General features: G+C 33.3%; 2 protein-coding genes across 4 annotated transcripts in view; one reads left to right on the top strand and one right to left on the bottom strand.

Annotated features, from left to right (window-relative positions):
* Positions 1-1383: 1383 nt before the first annotated feature.
* Positions 1384-20862, bottom strand: ClC-b (chloride channel protein 7). The gene is made up of 15 exons (XM_068775586.1): positions 20582-20862; positions 18524-18628; positions 17821-18019; positions 16665-16774; positions 15266-15409; positions 14890-15067; positions 13927-14076; positions 11497-11638; positions 9699-9837; positions 8818-9081; positions 6731-6907; positions 5105-5314; positions 4232-4402; positions 2639-2800; positions 1384-1546 (listed from the first exon to the last, which is right to left on the bottom strand). The coding sequence occupies exons 1-15, from the start codon at positions 20711-20713 to the stop codon at positions 1445-1447; spliced, it is 2385 nt and encodes a 794-aa protein (XP_068631687.1). The 5' UTR covers positions 20714-20862; the 3' UTR covers positions 1384-1444.
* Positions 20863-21985: 1123 nt separating this feature from the next.
* The window catches only part of LOC137931969 (uncharacterized), a 39001-nt gene continuing 37874 nt past the window's right edge, over positions 21986-23112 (top strand). For 2 of the 3 annotated variants that reach the window (XM_068775485.1, XM_068775484.1), the window contains exons 1-2: positions 21986-22287; positions 22928-23080. In XM_068775485.1, coding sequence (XP_068631586.1) covers positions 22135-22287; positions 22928-23080 — 306 coding nt within the window. In that variant the 5' untranslated portion in view covers positions 21986-22134. Of the gene's footprint in view, positions 22288-22355; positions 22845-22927; positions 23081-23112 lie in introns of those variants that run through there. The other variant, XM_068775486.1, reaches the window with a different exon arrangement.

The following is a 23112-nucleotide window of genomic DNA, read 5'->3' as shown; positions in this document are numbered from 1 at the left end:
GCGATCTTTGCAGAAGGCAATTGCCTTGCTGTGGGCGTCTATCGGCTAAAAAGAAGACTAAAAATGTAATTATTATATAGGTCAATGAAAGTAACGCAAGGCAACACCGTGAGTAAACCGGCATATCCGAAAACAATAAGTGCATACGATATTTGACATACATCATTCTCTGAGTTTACGGTCTACGAATTGGAGTACAGGCCGTATTCCCTCTTTAAGATGAGACATTATTTATTGGCCATTTAATAATTTTATGTAGAAATACAATTCCACAGAAATAAAATATATAATACAATATTTTGAAGTTATATTAAAATGTACCAACTGTACCGAAAGATGTTTTTGGTAGGTGTGTCATGTCTAGAAATCATTTCCAAAAAATGCTTTCATATCTTTTAAATATTAATATTTAATTAACATATTTATTATTTTTTTCAACAGGTATGTGTAAATAAATGTAATGCTGAAAACATTTTCACAATTGTTAAAAACGCTTAAGCTTTGGTTTAGCCAATAGACCAGTTGCCAATACTGTTAAAGAAAGTCAAACTTGTAATGTTGACATTTGGATGACATTACATACCGATTCTAAATATTTCACTTCATGTTGATTAAACGTAAAGTAACCTAGTGACCCTGTTTCTAAAATTATTATATAAATTTTGTGAAAATTAATCTTATTATTTCGCCTAAATGGATGAATTTGTTAACTATTTGCTTTTAATATTGGTCATACTACCTGTACTCTTGTTTATCAATTTATGGGCAGGTATTGGGTGGGAACTATTTGTAAATAATTAACGTATTATTATTTGAAGATATTTGTGTTGTGCAATTCAAGACTTTAAAAGCCCTGTTACGTGTACCATATGCCACTATTTCATAAGAGCTATTTGTAACATAATATTGAAAGGCAACGATTATAGCCAAACAATGTTCTTGTACTTATATTAATTAATACCAGAGATGTAAGACTGTGAATTTCTTCGCTATAATTTAGTTAAAAGAGAAAACAGTTCCAGAAACAAGGATTAAAATGGTCAAGCTAGGAGAAAACAGAGAAATTTATCTATTACTATACACCTGAAGATATAGCAAGATATTAAGAGGTGTATATTGACTATAATTATATAGTTCTTTTGTGTAAAGAATATAAAACTTTAAAATGATGAAACTGACATAAAATGCAATAAAAAAATTAGAAGACTAATTACTATTTCTTTGAATACCTAGGGTACAACTTTTTAACTAATGTCGTGTAATTGTAATTCTTAATTCTACTGAATTGTTTACTATTTTTAGTAAAGGAGGGAGAAGAAACATTGTGTATTTTGAATAAAACAAAAAATATATATTATTATAATAAGATTAATTGATGTCTTTATTTACAATAGATCCTCAGTGTGGCTTAACTTTTATTATTAATAAAATAACTTCGTAAAACTTAAATTTCACTAGATAACAATAACTCCTCCATTCCCATGTGCCCTCTATGTCTCCACACTCTATATCGGGCAATGTCTTTGCGAGTGACCATCCCAACAACCTAGAAGAAAAAGAAAATCTACTAAATCTGAACAATGTAATTTGTTAAAAATTCTCAATCTTAAATATTCAATTATATCTCCATTATATCTATCTCAATTATATCTAAAATAGGGAGATTAAGTAACAAATGTTATAAAAATAAAACAAAACATTGTTTTTAAAATTTTATCTAAATGAATAATGTAACTGGATTTTTTGGAACTGATTTCTAGTGATTATTCACATTCATATTTATTGGATAAATTAGCTATATCTGCTTGTGGCCTACAATGGTTTTGTGGTTATCCTACGCAGATGTTATTTTATTTCACTCTAACTTGAAATTTTAGGTCCATTAGATTATTTTATTCAATCAAATCCACTCTGTTTATAATATATGCTAAATTAGATCAATAAAGGGTAGACCCAATAATTTTTCATTACAGTATATTATGTTTGGTTTTTTATTTTAATCTTAACAATTTGCAATACACAATTGTTTGCAACAAGTAACTATGGAATATTTTTGAAATGACAAATATTTCATATTACATGCAACAAATTTGTAATAGTTGTTCCATTCAAATTGTAACAATTGTAAAAATTTAGTCTTTAGTGACACATTTTCATTGTTGTGCCCCACTATACCTTTATTTGTCTCATGGACAAATGAGAGAAACCTTCATGAGATACTATTCCATTGCAAGGGCTCCTACTAGTCAAAACAACATGGTTTCTTAGACCCCTTTTGTCAGAAATAAAGGAACGGATTCACATACTACTGTAGTTACAAAGCCCAGTAACTGAAAGTTTTAGGTCAGTACTGCAAGCCCACATCCATTATCATAAAGACGCGAGAAGAACTAGCTCACACGCCATCACACATGGCCAGGTTGTATGAGGGGGGTATCACCCTGTATCCGGACCCAAGAAGGTTTATAGGAGTAGAAGAAGGGCTTGATATCGTCCTCCAACGTCAGATCTTTGACTGCAATTGTGACCAGTGATTGTTGCCCTTATGAAAATTCTGAATCAAATACCACTGGTTTAAATGATCTGTGAAATTTTGATAAAAACAAATATTTCTTTATGTTAAAACTATGGTACATACTTCGTTCACATCATTAACTATAGGTAGGTGCCTCAGTCCAAGAGCTCTGAATAATTTAAACAGTCGTGGCAGCGAGGCACGGTGCGGCAATGTATACGGCGATGGATTCATGAACGGCCGCAAATCTATCGTGCAGGATTTTTCCCATTCCTCTATTACTAACTGCAATAAAAATTATTGAACATTACTCAGACAAAACTACCGTTAAATACTTAGAACAACATAACATATGACTAATTAAAAAGTCGCATTACAAATTCATTATATATACATATATGATATGTTAAGTAATAAAGTTAGGCAAGAGGGTGTATATTTTTTGAATCCTCTTACCTAAGACAAATGAGCTATACATTCACCCCTTTAATGCTTTTACACCTGTAACTAATCAGCCTGTTATAATTACAATTTGTATTTTATTTACTTACTTATAAATGAAAATAAAATATTAAATAGTTTTTTTTTTACAATGAATAAGTGATGGATTCTAGAATGATCCCTCACTTTGTATACTTGGCATGTTATAAGAATTATAACACATTATATTTTTTTTTAATGATCCCTGATATTGGGGACCACTCGTACCCCTGTCTTGTTTGGGACAGGGTTTTTATTCCTCTTTTATTATTTTTTCACATCCTTTTTTATCTTTATGCCATTCTGTCATTCCTCTTAATATCTATCTTTCCTCTTCTTTCACTATATAATTTTCTTTCATTTTTCCATACCAATTTCCATTTATTCATCGCCTCACTTCCTCCGCAACAAATTATGTTATATGTTGCACTAATTGATACAAAGAACTAAAATCTTTTAAATTTTTTCTCGTTAATTGGGTCTTGTAGGTACCAGGATTGGGGTTACAAATGTCTATTATACTATCGTTAATAATATCATTGTAAAGCCTTTTCCTTGTAATAAGAATTAAAAAAGATGTTATGTTTCTTTAAAACTTCTAAAACGATGTTAGGTTTGCCTACAGTATAGTTGGTGTTGATTTTAAACGACAATAGCGAATTTATGAAAATAGATTATGTTCTGCTGTTAATGCCTATTAAAAAAGTGCTCATTATAAGCCAAATGATTTCAATAACAGTGCAAACACTAACGATAAGCTATTCTGATAAAACTTATCAACAAAAAAAAAATAGTTTTAGCATTAATATACTAAAGTTGAGTTTTGAAATTTGTTATATTTGATAAGTAATTTAAATACGTGGATAGGCCCCACTAGGTGGACCAACGACATAGTCGATGTGGGGGGGAAATCTCTGGATGCCACTGGACAGAGCTATGCTCATAGCTTGGCTGTGAGATCGAATGGTAAAAGGTTCTCGAGTGGCGACCAGGATCTGGTAGGCGAGGCGTGGGTGGGTCCACCATTAGGTGAACCGACAAACTAGTCAAGGTCACGGGAAGACGTTGGATACGGGAAGCGCAAGACTATCGTATCGATTTACGCCTATGCCTGTTGAATTTAAACACATAAATATAAATGAAATAGTTTTTGTAACAATTTAATGTGCAATATTTATGTATGTTTTATATTTACTCGTATAGTTTAAATTATAGATTGAGTCAAAATGATTTTACCTCGTCAATTGATGGATAGCGCGGGTATTCCTTGCGGAACATGTTCATATCCACTTCGACGTTCGACCACGCCGTGTTCGCGTTCTCATTGTATATTTTATTTTGTAGCAACACTATCAATTGTGATCGAAGTATTAAGCCCCTTAGACGCTTGTACGTCGTGACTTCCGCCTATTAAACACGAAACGGCTTTAATAAGTTATGGAACATTTTTTAATTTATCACACATCATAATTGAGAATTTCTTGGCACTTAAGTTTAGGACTAGATAGGTTATTTATCTTAACTGAAATAAAATATTGTCGTGTGGATCAAATCGAATGATTATTTCAGACGGAATGTTTATATTGACAAAATTACATAGCAAACGTGCGAAAATAATATAAAGGGCCCCGACAGTAGCGCGGCGTATCGAATGGCACAACATTTATTGTAGCATCATTTGAACCAACTTCGAGAAACGGCTGAATTGCAACAGGACAATAACTCAATTAAATAAGCTATAACTTATTAGTTAGTAATCTATATTTGACAAAACGAGCATTCCGTAATGGTGTTCCAGTGGAACATATTTCATCTAATGTAAAAACCGCTCAATACTACTAAGGTTCTCTACTTCTAAATATTAATTCCGTAAGTGTGTATATAACTAAAAACAAGCATTCCTTGGGGAATTTTCTGTTTACCTCTCAAAACATGTTTTGTTTCAGTTAGAATAGAAGTCATCTCATCTCCCAAAACGTATTTTAATTATCGTCTTGTTTGTAAACATCCAAAAAAAAAAATCGACATTCTAGCACTTAATGTGTAATATAAGTGTGCGTATGTTTATATGTTTATTGTGGTTTTTTCGTGTTAGTATGTAAATCTCACGTGGTCAGAGAGCGGCGGGTCTACGACGGGAAATCCGTTGTATGAAACGAGGCGCAGTAGCTCCAGCACGTGGCCGACGCTCTCCACTGTGCGTAACGTGAACACGGGGTGCGACATCACCTCGGACGCGTATACCGTGTGCGTCAGCGGCGGGGGTTCCCAGGCCAGCAGAGGCACGCCCGCTAGTTGGATGTGGATGTCGTATATACCCTGGACACGAAATGTATTTAGTGACCTAGCCCCTATTTTGTCATCTATCAGGCGGTAGACGCCCAGTGCAAGGCATAGGGCTATCGCAAAGATTGCCACGATTACCAGTCTTATCACTTTGCTGGTTGCCGACCTAGTGTGCACGTGGCGATTATAGCATATGCCCCCACTGGTGATTATTTTATTTTATATTTGAGTAAAAACTTACATAAAATACATTAGTATTCAAGATTATTACTAGTCCAAATGATTTTTGCGGCAAAGAAATGTTCTCTCTGAGCTATGTAGTCGCTCAATGGTTTCACCTATGCTCGGAATTTCTCTACAAGATCGAATCGGGTAGGCCATGTTGTGCACAAAACAGATGGTCGCTGGAGCCTTAAGGGTTGGAGTGGAGATCGGCAGCTCGTCCATCCAGAAGGTTCGCAGGTGAACAGTCGATGTTAAGGTATTCGGAAAAGGAATGAATGCCGACTCCAACCGGTCTTATAGTAAACGTACGTTGTTTTGTATATATACACGTCCTCTATAAATATTTTTTGGAGATTTACACATTGGTGCTAGCTCAGCGTGATATTTTTTTAACTATAAAACTTACAACAATATTCTTTTCGGCGAGTGGAAGTTAGCTAAGGCAGTACAAGGCAGTGTACTGCGAAAAGGCGTCAAAAAAATTAAATGTATTAAATCACGCTAAGCGAGTAGGGCACAGCTAGTATTGTACATATATAGTCGCAAAACTTACACTACAGATACAATACTACACATCTTACATCTCATCATACATACAAGTGTAGTCCCTCTTCGTGCAAACATCGTTGTAACTGGGATACGATCACCCAGCTTAATTTATTAGGGGAATTGGAAAGTGATGTCGTTTCTGTCGACATATTTTACAGAAAAACCGATTGACGTTTACCGCTCCCGCATCGAAAATTTGTATAGATGGCAAAAGGTTGATGATAACAAAGGCGAATATATTGTTGAATAGAAACAAAAACTTGTTGAAAATGTAGTAGTGTGAATATAACTTAAGAAAGCGACATTATATCTATCCGGTCCACCTAATATTATTTAGCCCGCGGACTTCCTGATACCGCAGGCTCGATATCGATAAAGCTGCACGAAGCCTAAGCGGGCCATAGCTTAAGTGATCCATCAAATCGCATTCACACCAATATTTGTGCTACTACATACTGAAAATTTCGATAGTTTGTTTGATTTATTAATCAAATTTTCTTTAAACTCCCTCAACTCAAAGGTTAATACGAATAACTATGGTTAAATATACTATTTATAAATTTTCCAGTACTATATGTTTATATTCATTATTTATTACACCAGAACCTATCGTTATTTACAATATGAACACAGATAAATAAATCAAATTCAACAATTCATTTTAATAATACTGACCTCGTTAAAGAAATCGCCGGTCCATTTGGCGACGACCAATGTGATAATAATGGGCAGAGCATTTGATATCTGCCCCGTGGTCTCTATTATGATGACCGTTAGCGATATAGTCATGCGAACAACTCCGCCCAACTGCGCCGCTGCACCCACCAACGCATATTTCGCTGGGTTAATGCTCTGTAAAAGAACTTGCACTAAGATGATTAAGAACACCAAATAAATGCTATGTACTTATAGTATAGACGCACTTACTCGTCTTTTAGTTTAACACGTTCCATGCCATGTGTGGCATATACGACCCCGCTGCACTTTTCGTTTAGGCTATTTGCACTTCTCATTGAAATACAAAGGATTCTTAAACAAATGAATTGTAGAGTCGAATATAGATAACTTCACAACACGTATACGCGTACGTAATGCATATTAAACTTTTATTCGTTAATTATAACATTGGAGTATTAAAAACTGTAAAGCATACGTCTTAAATGATATTTCTGTCGTATACGCCTTACACGGCTTAAATGGAAAATCTTAAAAAATTGCCGTGGCACGAAACGTATTAATTACAATAAAATTAGTTTTATAACAGTCGCTATATAACAAAACATCCGGTATCAATTGGATGTAGTTATATTCAAACCAGACTCTTTATAATCTGAAAACTATTAAAAATCTGATCTTAGATTAACCATAAATTTAAGTAGTCAAACGACTCAATAATATGCGTTTAGAAAATAAAGAGACAATGAATAGATTATTACTCAGATTGCAAATGCATCATTTGTAGTATCGCAAATACATCACTAGTATTTTTATTAATCTTGTTTATTAAAATTAATTTTTCTCCTATATTTATGAGCATGATTTATTTCCTGTTTGCGCAAATGTAAATACTGACATTAAATTATTGGCTTGTCGCAGTGCTTTAGACAAAAAATTAAAACGTATTTTAGATTGATCACTTTATTGGTTTAAAGATCTTATAATGAACATTTCATGTCTCTCTTCTCCATCCAAAGGTTGTCTGGTAGAGATCGCTCCTAACGATAAAACCGCCTCTTGTACCTCTATATGAATTGTTTCTTCTTGTTTTTATGGTGTGGAAAAAAGTGTATAATAATATATAAATGGTAACTACAAATAACATAACACGAGATTCGTTGTATAATAACTTGAAACACGCGACAGATGTATTAATTTACTGCGTATAAGAAAACAAGTGTTGTTAGGATATATTGATGTAAATCTGGTAGAACTCGTCTATTTTTCTCTCTTAAAGAACTGTTCTTATGCCTTAACAAAAACATTAATAAAACTTGACATAGATTAATGAAACGTAAATTATTAATTCCACTTATAAATATGAAGTGTTAAGTTTTTTTCAGTAAATAAATAAAATCCTAAATAGGTCGAGAATTTGTCGCGTTTTGCGCGGTTACATTTGTGTAATATTCCCACTTTTGGAATACTTGTATTCTTATATTAACATGGGTCCAGTCGGAATTGGTGGATATGGGGTTTCTTCCGGAACTTCAAATCAATGATATCCCGTTTTTTTATTATGTTAATTTTTTTCATCGTATGTAAGTGGTGGCCATATTTTACAACAAACTGAAACATAGGCTATTCAAATGTAGCTCTTAATTGTATCAAGTCTTAAATATAAACTGATTTAAGTTGTTGAAATTGAAAATAAATCGTACTATTTACACTTCATGTCATTTCGCTTTTTACGCGTTTCTTACAGTAAAAAAAATGGTAAATATATTTTAGTAGTAATTGTTTTTGTGGAAGACATGAAAAATAGCCACTGTACAGGACGATTGTTGTAAAAGTTTGAAAGCGGTGAAATTATTTTTTTTCTAGTGCAATGCGACTGTTCAGTATTAAACAATAATTAATTTCAATATGTAGTAATCCAAATTTTGAAAACACTTTTTCTATGTGATCATTATGTTATAATATATTATTTTCGGATAGGGTGTACTATATATGAATTGACAGCGAATGAGTTATACATTCAAGCTTTTAAATTAATAACCAATCACCCTGTATATTTTATATCGATTTAAAGTAATGGTACTTACATTAGACGGAAGCATGTACTGTATCAATATCGCCAGCAGTCTCCCCCATGCGGCACCAGTCAATAGGTTAGGTATGAAGAGTCCACTGGACACCGCCAGGCCGAACGTCCAGGTGGACAAGAGGAAGTAGCAGATTATGAACACCAGCAGCGACCATGGCTTGTACGACCCAATGGGATCGTGTAAGAACGAACGCACTGAAGCCTCGGGGGTTTGAAACCAGATCGCCGCCAAAGCGTTGTATTCGCCGTCCGCGCAGAATAACTACAATAAATTTAAAATTAAACAAAAATGAATATTTAAATTTTTATTTTAGCGAAATATATATATGCGATTAGCGGGTGGAGACGAATTACCACGCGAGCACGTAATAATAACCTTACTTTTGAAAGCAAGTGAAAGGGATAGATGATTGTAGTGGACGTCAACAACTGAGAAGTATTTTTAAGATGTGTTTACATATAGATAATTTTTAACATGACACGAGTAACGTATTTATTTTTATGTTATATAATTGTTATCATTATAATTTACTGACAGTTTTTTTGATTTCTTATATTATTAATAAAATTACTTTTCATTTTGTTATTCTTTATGGCATTTACTTTTTTGTTCTATAAACTACATGTTGCAAACACAGGCTTAGTAAAAATTAGTCCTTTAACACCCTGTTTGTAGGATAAACAGGCACAATCAAAATAAAAGCAAGCCTTTGAAAACTGTGGCAAGTAGGGGCCGAGGAAATCAGAACATGAGCGCCGCTGTCGTGAGCGTTGACGGAACGGAGATGCCGGTGCTCTCTCCTGTCTCGCCCCAAGTATAGCTAAAGCTCGGTATAGCGATGTCAAGTGCTAAACTAGGTAAAAATCATTACATATTACCTGTAGTGGATTTTTGGTGGGGTCTTCGCCAAGTGGGCGACAGTCGTTGAGAAGAAACATCATGAGAAAGCCACAAGTTGCGCTCGCTGCTGCAACCATACAAGCCTCCACTACACGTAACCACGGCGCACTGACGTACCTATACAGAAAAATATAATAGCTAAAGGCAAAGTCGAGACCTCCGAATTAGCAAAGAACATAGCGGATTTTCAAGGCTTCAAATAAAACAAGAAAATCCGCGCCTGTAATATCGGCGAACCGTTCCTACGTTCAGATGTCTTATGGAGCGCTCAGTTTCTCGCAGAATCCCTTCGAACCGACCAATCTACCAAAGAGCTTAGCGACTACAAATGAAAATAAAGTTTAATTTAACAGCCAAAGAGGCCCAAGAGCTATCGAGCTATTAGTTACTGTAAAGAGGTTAAGGATTAACATCTAGAACTACTCCGGTGAAGCTATCAATGCTAACGGGCTTTTACAGCTACATCTGAGATGTGTTCACGGAGCGGAAGAGTCACACTCTTACTCCAGTTGCACGATGACGTTCGAACGAAGGTCACAGCTCTACGCGTGTTGAGGTATGAAATGTTGTTTTGTGTGCGACTTTAGATAGCAGCGGGAACAACTCGGCAATCTAAGGGTGGATCCGGATCCTCCCTCGGATCGCCCACGCTGTTCACAATTAGCCGGAAAACGTGTCGTGAATAATTGTTAATAATAAAAAGAAATAATATCGAAAAAATATTACATTACACAGTTTGATTTTTTTGTAATTTTTATTTGTACAGCTCATTTATTATCAATTAATATATCGTACACCCAATCAACAAATCAATGGATACAGAATTAATAAATGACGTAATGATAATATGGTTAGAAAGAACGTTTTAAAAATCCGAATTACTAAATATTAAAATAAAAAAAAATATATTGTTTACTATCTGTCGCTGCAGACTATGTACTGGTAGAAATTACTCTACTTAGAAATAATTACAATGATCAATTGTGGACTAGTCTCTAGGTATGATTTGTAAGAGTCTAATTTGATGAAACTAGAATCATATTGAAATCCGTGTAATAGCATCCTTAAACCTAGAGGGTTTCACACACATTTTGAACTGAGAAGAGCCCAAAATAAATAAAGAATTATTTTTTTTCACTCACTTTCACAGATATTCTTAAAACAGCAGAAAATAAATCATTCCTAATCCGTATAATCAATATAGTTACTTCCGCTATGCAGCAGTAGTCGTGCATTGAAGTGCACCGCCCGCCAGCCCGCTGCGTCCGCCAGCTCCTCCACGGGGCATCCCCATACACAGACATACTTTTAAGGATGCCCCGTGGAGGGGTGAAACACGTGTAGAGTAGATTAACGGTGGTATTGATTGCGGTAAACACCGCACGCGCATTTATCAGCGGGTGCAGCGAAATTTCAATAATTTTATTACGCAAATTGCATACTACAAAAACGTTTTTTTAGCTAATGTCTCAAATAGTTGCGATTCCTACTTTTAAGCAATAATCATTTTAGTAATTAGATGTTGTCATGGGATCGAAAAGGTAAAAGAAACTTATGGGACATTATAATTGATTACAGATATTACTAATACTTCAATTCAAAAGATCTTAAATACAAATAAATAATTGTATATTAAAATAAATAAAATGTATATATATTATAGAAAAATGTAAAAGATATAAAAGTTTATTGAAAAATTTAGTAAATTGCATGAAAAATTCCAACAAACCAGATAATACATGAAAAATAAAATAATACTTAGATTTTAAATGTTACCTTATTCTAAATACAGAGAGTCTGTAATTAATGTAATTCCACAATGCACCCATCAGACCACCGACCGCGCCAAAGAGCATGAATACAGGCAGCTCGTAGAATTGAAAAGGAAAAGGTTCCATTTTCCCCAAGTTTAAGAGACCTGGGGAATGATTATACTTATTAAACTAAAGAAGAAGCAGTAAGAGATATTTAGATATAGATATAGTTAATATTTACAAACGCTTATATAAGCCATACTAGAAGCTAAATACAAGCTAACAATACTTAAACCTCGTGTCCTGGCCAATGGCACGCTTTGAGCGAAAAGAACACAACCCTGTTGACATGCGACTGGCCTTCAAGAGCGTCGCGGCAACTGGACACCTCGATGATACACGTCGGTACAATGTGCTTTTTTAATATTTACAGCAGGGGTGGCCAAGCTCCTTGATATTTCGAATTTTAAAATTTTTCTCGTGCCGAAATTTAATACGCATAAGAAATTGAATTTTTTTTTTCAAAAATTATATTACAAAAATACTAAATAGAGGTATTAAAGTTATATAATGGCATACGTATGACATCACTCCTAATAATATTTAAGATGCCGGTTAATTAATAACGATTGGTGTTTGGATTTCGTTAATATTATGGTCGAATAATAATAATAATTATTCACATCAGTACTTTGTTTCGATTTTTCAGGAGCTAACATAGGTAATATAAATTTCTATATTTAAATAATTCAACAATCAATCGGAGCCATAAATTATCGTTCAAAGAGCCGAATGTGCCTCGCGAGCCGCAGTTTGACCACCCCTGCTTTAAAGCATTATTTCCGCGAATATATAAGTAGCCATGTAATTTTGTAAATACAAGCATTCTATAGATATTTTACTTTTTATCACTGATGGCAAAAAGGAAGCATTTCCATTCGTTCGCTATAAGCACCATACATGCTGCGTTACAATACAAGGGATTCCTTCAAAACAAACAAATGCCACACCGAGACATTGTGCATTTCTTGTGCAAGCCACAAATTATAACCTTCGAAACAGCATTGAACTATAGTGCTACCAAAACTACTGGACTGTATAAAAGCGAGGCGAGTTTTGACGGCGCACTGATTGAACGGAGCTGATAAAACAGTCTCGTCGGGTGTATACTTATAGCGCGGTACAGCGGTTTAGGTAGCACTTTAACCTCTCACGGAGCCAACCAACTAATGCCTAGTTAAAAATTTAGTCCATCCGCTTTGTAAAGATGTTAGCTTATGTTGAGAGGCATGCCGTGCAGAAACTTCGGTTGTATTTAATGAAATCTACATACTAAGTTTATCGTAACATAATTAATTTCATTGTAATTAATGTAAAGTATTGCGGTAATTTTTAAATAACTTTACTAGAAATTAGGAACAATTTTAAAGGTATTTTCAGATATGTTGCTTATTTTTCCAATCAATCAACAGAAACGAATTGTGGTGGAAGATAACGGTCGGTAAGACAAGATTCCCGATTGGGAATGTATCTGTATTTGATTGGTACTTTTGATGCCTAAATTCGTTTTTCTTCAGCCGGCGCATCGTCTGAAAGATTGCCAGCTGCACGGCGTCAATTATTACTAACTCATGGAGATATATTGCTTAACCGTTTGAGTCCCAGATGGTATTGTTAAAACACTGTTGAAGAATCCCAAGCAGTGCAATCGCGCTTTCCTTATACATGTACGAAAATACCCAAGAAGCGCGATAGCGCTTGCTGTATGTGTATCATACTCAAAACACACAATTTACGCGCGATGTAGAAAAGGAATTCATCCGGTACGTTTTGATAAACACCAATGCCACAAATTATAATTGTTACTCTCTATTATTATTCTATACCTTGTTATTATTATTCTTTGTTAATAAATATTTCAAATTTGTTCTATATTTTTTTGAAAACGAAACAAAAATATATCCTTTTATTTCGTAATGTATTATTGTGTTGTTATAATACGATTGTACCTATTGTGAAATATACTATTTACTACAAAAGAAGCTGTGTGATGTACTAGAGTAAGTAAACTTAAGCGCTACAAAACGGCAATCCGTAACACACCGTCAGTTGTCCGGAGTGCTCTAAATGTGTTGGGATTTCTCGTAAAATACTCATAAAACCTTAACCCCGCGATCGCGCCGCTTGGGACTCGAAACGAAGAGAATAAGAAAATAGTTCGTATAGTTGTGTAGTCTTATGAATATATTTATCGACTTACCGAACCGTGACAAATATATGCATTTTGTTATAAAACTAAATGACATCGTTATTTTAAGTGCAGTCAAAATATGCCATCTATAAATTCCGTAAACAAATAAAATTCAAAAGTTCCTATAGACATGGGGTGAAATTCATGTTCCCATCGATAAAACGAATTGTACTCGCTGTTTGAATGAAGGTTGAATCGTACCTGGATAACTCAGCTCCCCGGGGTGTCCGTGGTATGCAGATAAAGCAAAATTTAAGGTGAATGTTGAGACTACAGTTCCAAAGAACGTCCTCCATGTTAATGCTTGATTCCAAAAACTTGTACCTTCTTCTAACGAGAAAAGAACGCCACCTTAAAACATTTTCGTAAGTTTAACTTCGTAACTTTATATATATATATACATACATATAATATATATATATATATATATATATATATATATATGTGTGTGTGTGTGTATATGTATGTATAAGTGTGTGTGTGTGTAATAATAATCTACGTCCGCATAACAATTACATCACCAATCGTCAGTCCGGCCCAGCCCACGCACCGCAAACGTCGCTTATTCACATTACCACTGTACGGAATTAATAAACAATAATCAAAATGCAACTGCTACGTGGAGTGAAAAAATTAAAATTAACTAATGCTAGAAAAAAAAAACATCGATGAATCTAGGATATCTGTAACAACTGCAGTGACAGATTAATAAACAGATAAAAAGTTTTCACATAACTTGTTTAGTGTATTTCATCATCATAATTTTTGCCGTAGGATCTTCAATGCCTCCCCCAGCGCCTTCGAACCTTAACAAGGCTGGCCACCTTGTTGAACGATCTATGTTGCGCTTGTCAGTCCGTGGTCTCTACTCCAACTTTAAGGCCCCAGGGCCATCTGTTTTACGCACTATGTGCTTGCTTCTTTCTTTTTCAATCTTTTTCTTCAATCTCGTAAAGAAATCCCGAGCGTTACTCTCTCTATGGCTCGTTATGCTACCGTGAGCTTGCCAACGAAGAACTTAGTGAAAGGCCACTGTTGACTTATTTTTGTGTATTTGTGCTATTTAAATTAAAACAGAATCGTTGCCTTTTTCTTATTATAATCAAATCTAAAAGTATACTGTAAAAAATAATATAATATTTAATATTAAAAGTTATGCCTTACCAATAGGGGCTCCGAAAGCAGCAGAAACCCCTGCAGCAGCTCCAGCTGACACGAAGTCCCGTTTCTCGTGATCTTCACGGAAATATTGAAATATCTTGAAATCTTTATTAAACGTTGTACTCTTTCCTTGAGATATTCCTGCTGCAACTACAGACCCGCTGTGTATCATAGGCCCTTCCTAAAATTTAAGATTTTAAGTTTTAATTGTTATATTGAAATATTCGTCATTTCAGCTGATAGACGTACACTGCAAGACATAGGCGTCTCCTATAGATTTTCAAAACGACCAGTTGGTAGAGCCTCGTATCAAGCATCAGCGTACCACAACTCAAAACAAAGTATTAATTTTCGAAAATATATTTTTGTGTTCTATTACCTTGCCTCCGGCTAAACCTCCAACCACCGCAGTAATCACACCTACTGCCTTCACTATCAATGTCTTAATACGGACTACTCTGGGTACTTTTACACCATTTAAGTAACATTTCACTTGAGGTATTCCGCTTCCTGCTGCTACTGGCTGTAGACAAAGTACAAAAGTATAATTTTTTATTTACTGTAGTTATAATTTAACCCTTTCGCTGCGAACAGCGCTTTTGGCGCTCGACTATAGACACTTGTTCTCAGTGAACAGCGCCTTCTGGCTCTCGGCTGTAGACGCTTTCTCTCAGCGAACAGCGTACATTTGTTTTAATGTAAAACAATAATTCGTCGTATCAATAATTGCATGATCATGGTCACTAATTTGTTTGTAATCAACGCAATAGCTGCATACGTTTCCTGTGCGGATATTTTGTTAAGTAACCAAATACATTCATCAATTTTGCCCCTATCATGGAATAATGGCTGAGAAAGTAATTCATTTTAAGGCGCTCCGCAGCGAATGGGTTAAAACAACTAGATTAAAACAGGACACAATTCATTGGCATGTCCCAAGTAATTTTTTTAAGTAATCTCCTTCAACTTATCATGATGGGAAAGGTCGCTGGTAAAAGGAAGGTTGGTAGGAGAAAGAAGTCGTGGCTTCGTAATATTAGAGAGTGGACCGGAATCGCCAGCGCTGCTGAGTTATTACGCAGAACCAAAAATAAGGAAGAGAGCAAGAAGCTGATAGCCAACCTCCACTAGTTGGAGAGGCACTTCAAGAAGAAGAAGAAGAAGTAATTTTTGCCACATTGCACGTAGACAACTAAATAACTAAGATAAACTACTGGTAGGGAAAGTAGAAGCTAAAAGACCAAGTGGACAATCACCTATCTGCTGAAGTACTGATCAAGTGGTGGCGACTCTTTCGCCCACTTGACATTCAACGTTAACCTAAATGTCCCTGCGGTCATTCCTTCACGTGCACTACTTGAAAACACACGACCCGTATTAGAAATATCGATCAATTCCATTTTGTGGACTTGTGTAACATTATACAAATCAACATTTACTAACTTAGTTTCATTGCATCAAAGCAGAAGATATGTCATAAAGTCAAATAAATAACTGGATTCTATTGTTACTGTCTTAAGGCAAGTAAAGAAAAGGATGACATGGCTGGATGATATGGATACATGACCTTCAAAATTATAATATCAAAGAAACAATAAGGTTCTTCTTTCATTATACATAGATACTTCGGATGTCAGTGATTTATACTAGGCACATCACAAATATTAATGTTTAACTTTGATAAGTAAATTGAAAGATCAATTATTGTATAAACAACGTCTGTATGTCAACAGATGACCTATTACTATTTATAATTATTATTGATAGTATTATCTTACCTCAATGTATGCCACCAGAACCGACCCAAAAAACACTATACATATGTTGGATAACACCCATAATAGATATGGTATATACAGTTTATCTTCCAATACAAAAATGTCCACAGCTGTGTTAGAATTAAAGAAATTTGAATGAAGGTTATGAATAAATGTTTGAAATTTGTTGCCTCTGGGCATTAAATATACAGTGTGATTTGTAAGACAAAATATAGCTGAAGTAAAATAAAGTCATTTCATCAATTTATGACAAAAAATAAAATTGTTATGATAATGTTGTTTTCCTGTAAACATCACCACAATTTTGAAATGTCATAGCGTTAAGAATACTTAGCGCTGACATATTGAATTTATTTTATCAATTATCACTCATCAATGTATTATTATGACAGTAATTAAAATAAAATGGTACTACATACTAAAGCGAAATAATTAATCAAAAATGGCCATTAATAAAGAAAATAAGTGATGCATGATTAGAAAGCTACATAGGTGTAGCCACTTTATTAATTCCGACTTATATTAATTAGCTTATAACGAAATGAGAGCATAAAACTTCTTATTACAAATTTTAAGTAATTTCGAATTTCTGTACTTTTCTTGTTTGTTTTTACATTTTTAATTAAAATTTGTACATGAAATCTATACTTTTCTATTATATTCTATTTTAATTCTAATGTTTATGATCAATAAAGTTTTGTTAATTTATTAATGTGTTACTTTATGTGCGACTTGCCAAAAAAAAATTGAATTAAAATTGGCCCATTGATTAAAAAGATTGCACATACCTGGCCTAGACTTTCAAATTTAAGTGAACTGTGTAGGCAATAACTAATGTTTTTTATTTATAGTATTTGATTGTTTATCCTCAATTACATGATGATTACCATTATTACTATTTTGAAAATTACTATACTGTATTCACTGGACAGGTTACTAAAAAATACATGACTTATATCATTTGTTAGTAATAATAAACTATACAATGTTTTTAGATGAGGGAAAAATATCATCTGTTGTTTGTAAGATTTGGAGGTGTTCTCTTCCTAACATGTCAATCCAATCTATTCTATACTTGTAGTTTAATAAACAATTAAATTCAAATCAATCAAAAGCCAGTTTAACAAACCATTTAGACTAATAAGAAAAAGGATACATTTTTTGAGCTGTTTATATTTTATTCCCGAGAATTCTTCTATGCATATGTCAATAGTAAATGCTATTAGAGCTGTTACAACTCCTATTTGCAATATAATAAACCAACGAGCCATGTCCTTCCATATTATATAAGGGTAGCCTCTTTTGCGTTCTTCATCAAGTAGTAGGTGGTTTTCACATGTGTCATAGTCTAAACTCTGCAATACAATGAAAACATGGTAAAGAAATTAAACTTTTAAAAAAATGTGTCAACACTATCATCATTATTATTATATATAAAGCATAAACATTAAAAAAAGTATGTTTTCATGAGAAAAGTGGAGATTTCTAAAAGATAAAACATAGTACAATTGGTGTTAAAGAGTAACTATCAAGTTTCTCTCCTAATTTTTTGCAATAGAATCAACATTGCAAACCTATATGCATATAAATACATATTTAAATGAATGTTGAATCAAAATCCTATTATACCCTATTAGAAAGATTTTAAATATAAAAAAAATTGATTGTGTCTATGATAGAAAATATATTCCATCACCAAATTAATTTGAGATGGGCATAAAATTACATAGCAGACTTGAATTTGGTGTATTTTTGCATAAAACTAAATTTCCCTCTAAAATATATATGGAGTGAAATGTTGACCATTTTTACTTAAAACTCGACATTATGAAATTATGTGTTATAAACAAAGCACTTACTTCATATTTGGCTGAGAGTATGTTCATAGAGCCAGGCTCAAATTTTTGAATGGGTTGTCTTCTTCTTATCCCATGGCTACCATGTAGGTCATCATCATCTGATTCCTAAATAAATGTAAATAAATAACAATAATTAGTGAAGTAAAGAGTAGATTATATTAATATATTGAAATTAAGAAATTAGTAGATCATATTAATATATTGTTATTCACTTTATCACCATCATTTCAGCGGATAGACACTCAATCACTCACTCATAAGCCTCCCCTAATGACCGTCATAATGACCAGTCTTGTGCTGCCCATATCCAGTAACTTCCCGCAACCTTAACAGTCAAGTCAGGTTTGTCGTCGTCACTTAAGAATCTTTCAGCCGCAATAGCCATTGGTTTCACAAGTAATAGGCCCTACCTACTGCCACTTCAGACAAGCAACATTATTATTATTTAATCCATTAATAATAATTTGCAATAACCACTTGTGTATGTCATGAGAGGATTGCTAGAAGAGCCTACTTTCATCAACATCACTTACAATGGCACACTTCAACCTAAAGCTATGAAGGTTCTAAACACACCCTGAATTGAAAAGAAACTCAGAGGGGTTATTTTTGTGATCACACACAATATCCTTAATTCAGTAGCGAAGCAATTCATACCTAAGTATTATTATAACATAAAAATCCCTCACATACACCCAACTCCCTTTATATGTGGTCTTTTTACACAATTTTGAAATAATGCAGTTCACCAATAATAAATATAATTTTTTAAACAATTTTTTTGTTCTACTGTGATTTTCTATTTTTTTTAATTCTAATTTTAACAGTGTCTTACAGAAACTTATTTACACAGCTACAACCTACAATTGAGGGAATACCATAAAGGTATACATAAGTAAACAAACTTTTGCAAGTTTATGCCCACAGATGTGTTAGTATCATGGTCAAATTTAATAACAAAGAAAAAACAACAAAGACCATTTTTAACAAAGAAAATTCTTCATTTGAATCAAACCCAACAGTTGTGCGAGACATATCTGACACATCTGATAATAGCATTTTTGGTAATCTATAATAAATGTGCATACTTGTTATCAAGTAGCAATGAATAGAGGAAAATTTTATGTGTTTTGTATGTATGAACTAAATTGTCATTTTAAATTTTTTGTAAGAAAAATAAATTGTTTTTGTATTATAAATATTGATGTAATATGGACTTTATTATTACTTCTTTTACATGACAAATAAATGGAGTAAATATCCAGAGTTTTTTCATGTAACATTATTGTTAAATAGACTTCTTTATATATAATTCAGAGACTTTACTTAGTATTACAATACACTCAAAATCTTTATACTAATTAGACAATGTATGGGTACCCTAATAACAATCAAAGGTTATATATTTGGAAGTAATTCTGGAGTTGGCTTCAGTGCTTGTCCTTTAATGAACACAAGGGGAATATTACTTCAACATCACAACATCAGTCTCTACCTGATAATAAGCATTATTCATCACACTAGGTAATTTAATTTTTTGTGCTTCCATAATTTCATTCTACTTATATTTTATTTTAATCAAAGTTCATACTATACATATACTAAAACGTAAATAAATATATAACATCCCAATATTTAATGCATAATAATTACTTCTTATCATTCAAATTATTCAAATGTAACTATAATTACCACTTGATTATTCAAACAAGCTTCTCCTAATTACAAGCCTGCATATTATTAGTGAATTAAGGGACAATAGATACATGGTATTACTAAAAATAATAGTCTAAATTTTCCTAAAAATCAAGTGTATTTACTGTATATCATGGATTAGTATCAAGATTAAATTAGATGCTAAGATAAAAAAAAACATATGAATAAAATGGCAAAAGCAAGATCTCAAAGTAAAATTTTTTTTAACAAATCAGGGTTTTAATATAAGGATGTAAAATATAAAGCGAGCATGAATAAAATTCCTGCTGCCGTGGACCTTTAGCAAGCTTTATAACTTTTTAGATATATAAAGAATCTCATTGAAGCTACTAAGAAATATACCTGGAATGTTGATTTATTCAACTGTGTGTAATTTGATGTACTGGCTTCGTCAATGTTAAACAATTGCGCTGTGTCCGATGTAGTTTCGCTTACACCTTCTTCAACAATATTAGATTGGAATTCAGTAGACATTTTGTGAAAAAAAAACAGTCACTTATACTTATGAATACTTTAACTGGAACTAAATATCACTAATTACATTATAAGTTTTCCTTGTGGTTTAATGAAATAAAAACTAAATATTGTTCATAATGCATTGTTTAGAAAACGTAAAATGACAGAACATGATGAGATGACACATGACAATTACTTCATCTTTTTGACAACTACTACAAAATTGCATTGAATTAATACTGCCATCAGCTGAGCTATAAGAATCTTCTTATTTTATGAATTGTGTAACTGCAGTTACAAGGATTTATGTCTTTAACTATGAGAATTAGAAAATTAGTTTATATTTATATTACTCGATTGACATGATATTGACTATGAACGTTTTTAATTTTTTTATAATAAAACTGATTTTCTAGTAATTTTAGGTATATTATACTCTAAGAATTATGGTTTTAAAAGGAAATATGATATGGCAAAATCTATTTAACTTTGTTATTTTCATATAATACAGACCAGTACGTCTGAAGAACGATATATTATTGTAGCTATAGTACATGTTGTTATTTTAACATGACGTAACCATAAGTATTTTTAATTAATAATACTCTATAATTTTAAAAAAAGACTACTATATGTATTTTAAATGTTTTTTCACATATTTATTTTGTCAATTACTTTAGTTATGCCAAAAATATCGCTTTCAGGTATATAAACATTAACAGATTCTGTTTACTATTCGCTTATAAAATCCTTGTAATATTCGGTCAAATACTGTAAAAGCATTATCAATGAATGTTATTCATTATTTATTTTACTTTTGTGTTCGTGTAACATTGATAGGTTAGATGTGCAATCGTTGTCTAATCTATAATTTCAAGAAAAAATAATTACCAATTAAATTAATACTGTTTTATTTTAAAACTAAACTTAGTTTTTTTTTCATGGAAATAAAACTAGCTCTATGTACATTTTTATCTATTTGTGTTGTTAATCGTTTAGACTTAGATGTATATTTTTCACAATAACAATAAGGTTCGCCACATTCACCACAAAATCCGTAAGATGCACGAAATAATTCAAGTTAATAGATACATTGCATGTTTTTAAGAATGCACGAAAAATTTTAATATTTAGATTACTGATAGCAGAAATCACTTGACAATGTTATCATTTTATCAGTATGTCAACTTGATGAACACTAGCGCCGCAACCATGCGCACACACGTGTATTAATCAGCGTACCGTAAACAATGGTGTGTTTCTGTGTGTGTGTGTAGCTTGTTCGTTCGTTTGGTTGACAATCGCGATGTGATGTATTCTACACCATCGCATGCTGAGTTATATTTTCAACAAGACTTTAATTTTTATATTAGTTAAAAGATTAATTTCTAAATGTTTTCTTTCGTTGTGATTACGTTTCTCTATTTTGATTTCTAAATATGTGTAATTTGCCGCCGAAGTTCCATTCAGTGTGTCGCCTTTGTTTATCATTCTGTGGCGATAATTGCAGTGATGTTAAACTTCCAATATTCGATCGTGATAAGGATAAATCACGTCTGTCTGAAATGATAATGACATATTTATCGATAATGGTAATGCATTGAAACGTTTATTATCATTTACACCCAAGAAGATGCCGTTTTTTCGTGTGAAAGTTTAGTCTAAGCGTAAGAGATTGTGGATACTGATAAGCGCCATTAACTTTCTCGCGGCTGTTGGGTATTTTCGCATTGTGATATCATATTACGGCCCACGCGTCGAATGCTCGAGTGTATGACTAATGTCGTTCGTGGAAGTGATAGGCGAGGCGGGTGGCGGCCGCTGTATCAGCCGCTGATAACAAAGGAGCGCGCGGAGAGGATCGCGCTCTGTTAGGCCCCGTCGCCTCGCCCGCCCCCCGCTACGCTCCATGTCCACGATCTCGCTGCTCCCTGCACTCACCATATTCTCATTTTAACCACATACAAATTGCTATTTTCAGAATCAATATTCTCTAAATTTAGACAATTTTATGTAGGGGACTGCACTCACACAGTTATCTTTAAGTGATATTCCATTTAAAATTAACCATAGTGTGTGGATATTTTCATGTTGTTTATTATCAGATTAACTAGTAATGACTCATCATCTATGAATAAACTTGTAAAAGGTCACTGGCCACATCATCTATCAGAATGACTGAGATTGTGAAACTAATGTATTTGTTATGTTTGATATGTAAAATTGTTTTAGGTAACTCCTTCAGATATGCTGCCACAGGTGGTATGTGGGAGCTGTGCACATAAACTGGATGAATTCCACACATTTAGAGAATTGACTCATAAATCAGAAAGGCTCCTAGAACAGTTCCTCCAGTATGCAAATTCTCTTTCTGGTTCAAAAGAGGTGAGTTAAAATTAAAAGACGTTTTTTTATCA

Source organism: Battus philenor, unplaced genomic scaffold, assembly GCF_028537555.1.
Source record: "Battus philenor isolate CCGP_79_NKW_IND1 unplaced genomic scaffold, ilBatPhil1.0.hap1 SCAF_9, whole genome shotgun sequence".
NCBI classification, from domain to species: domain Eukaryota; kingdom Metazoa; phylum Arthropoda; class Insecta; order Lepidoptera; family Papilionidae; genus Battus; species Battus philenor.
Note: the sequence above shows the minus strand (reverse complement) of the source record. Positions and strands in the feature narration are given on the sequence as shown.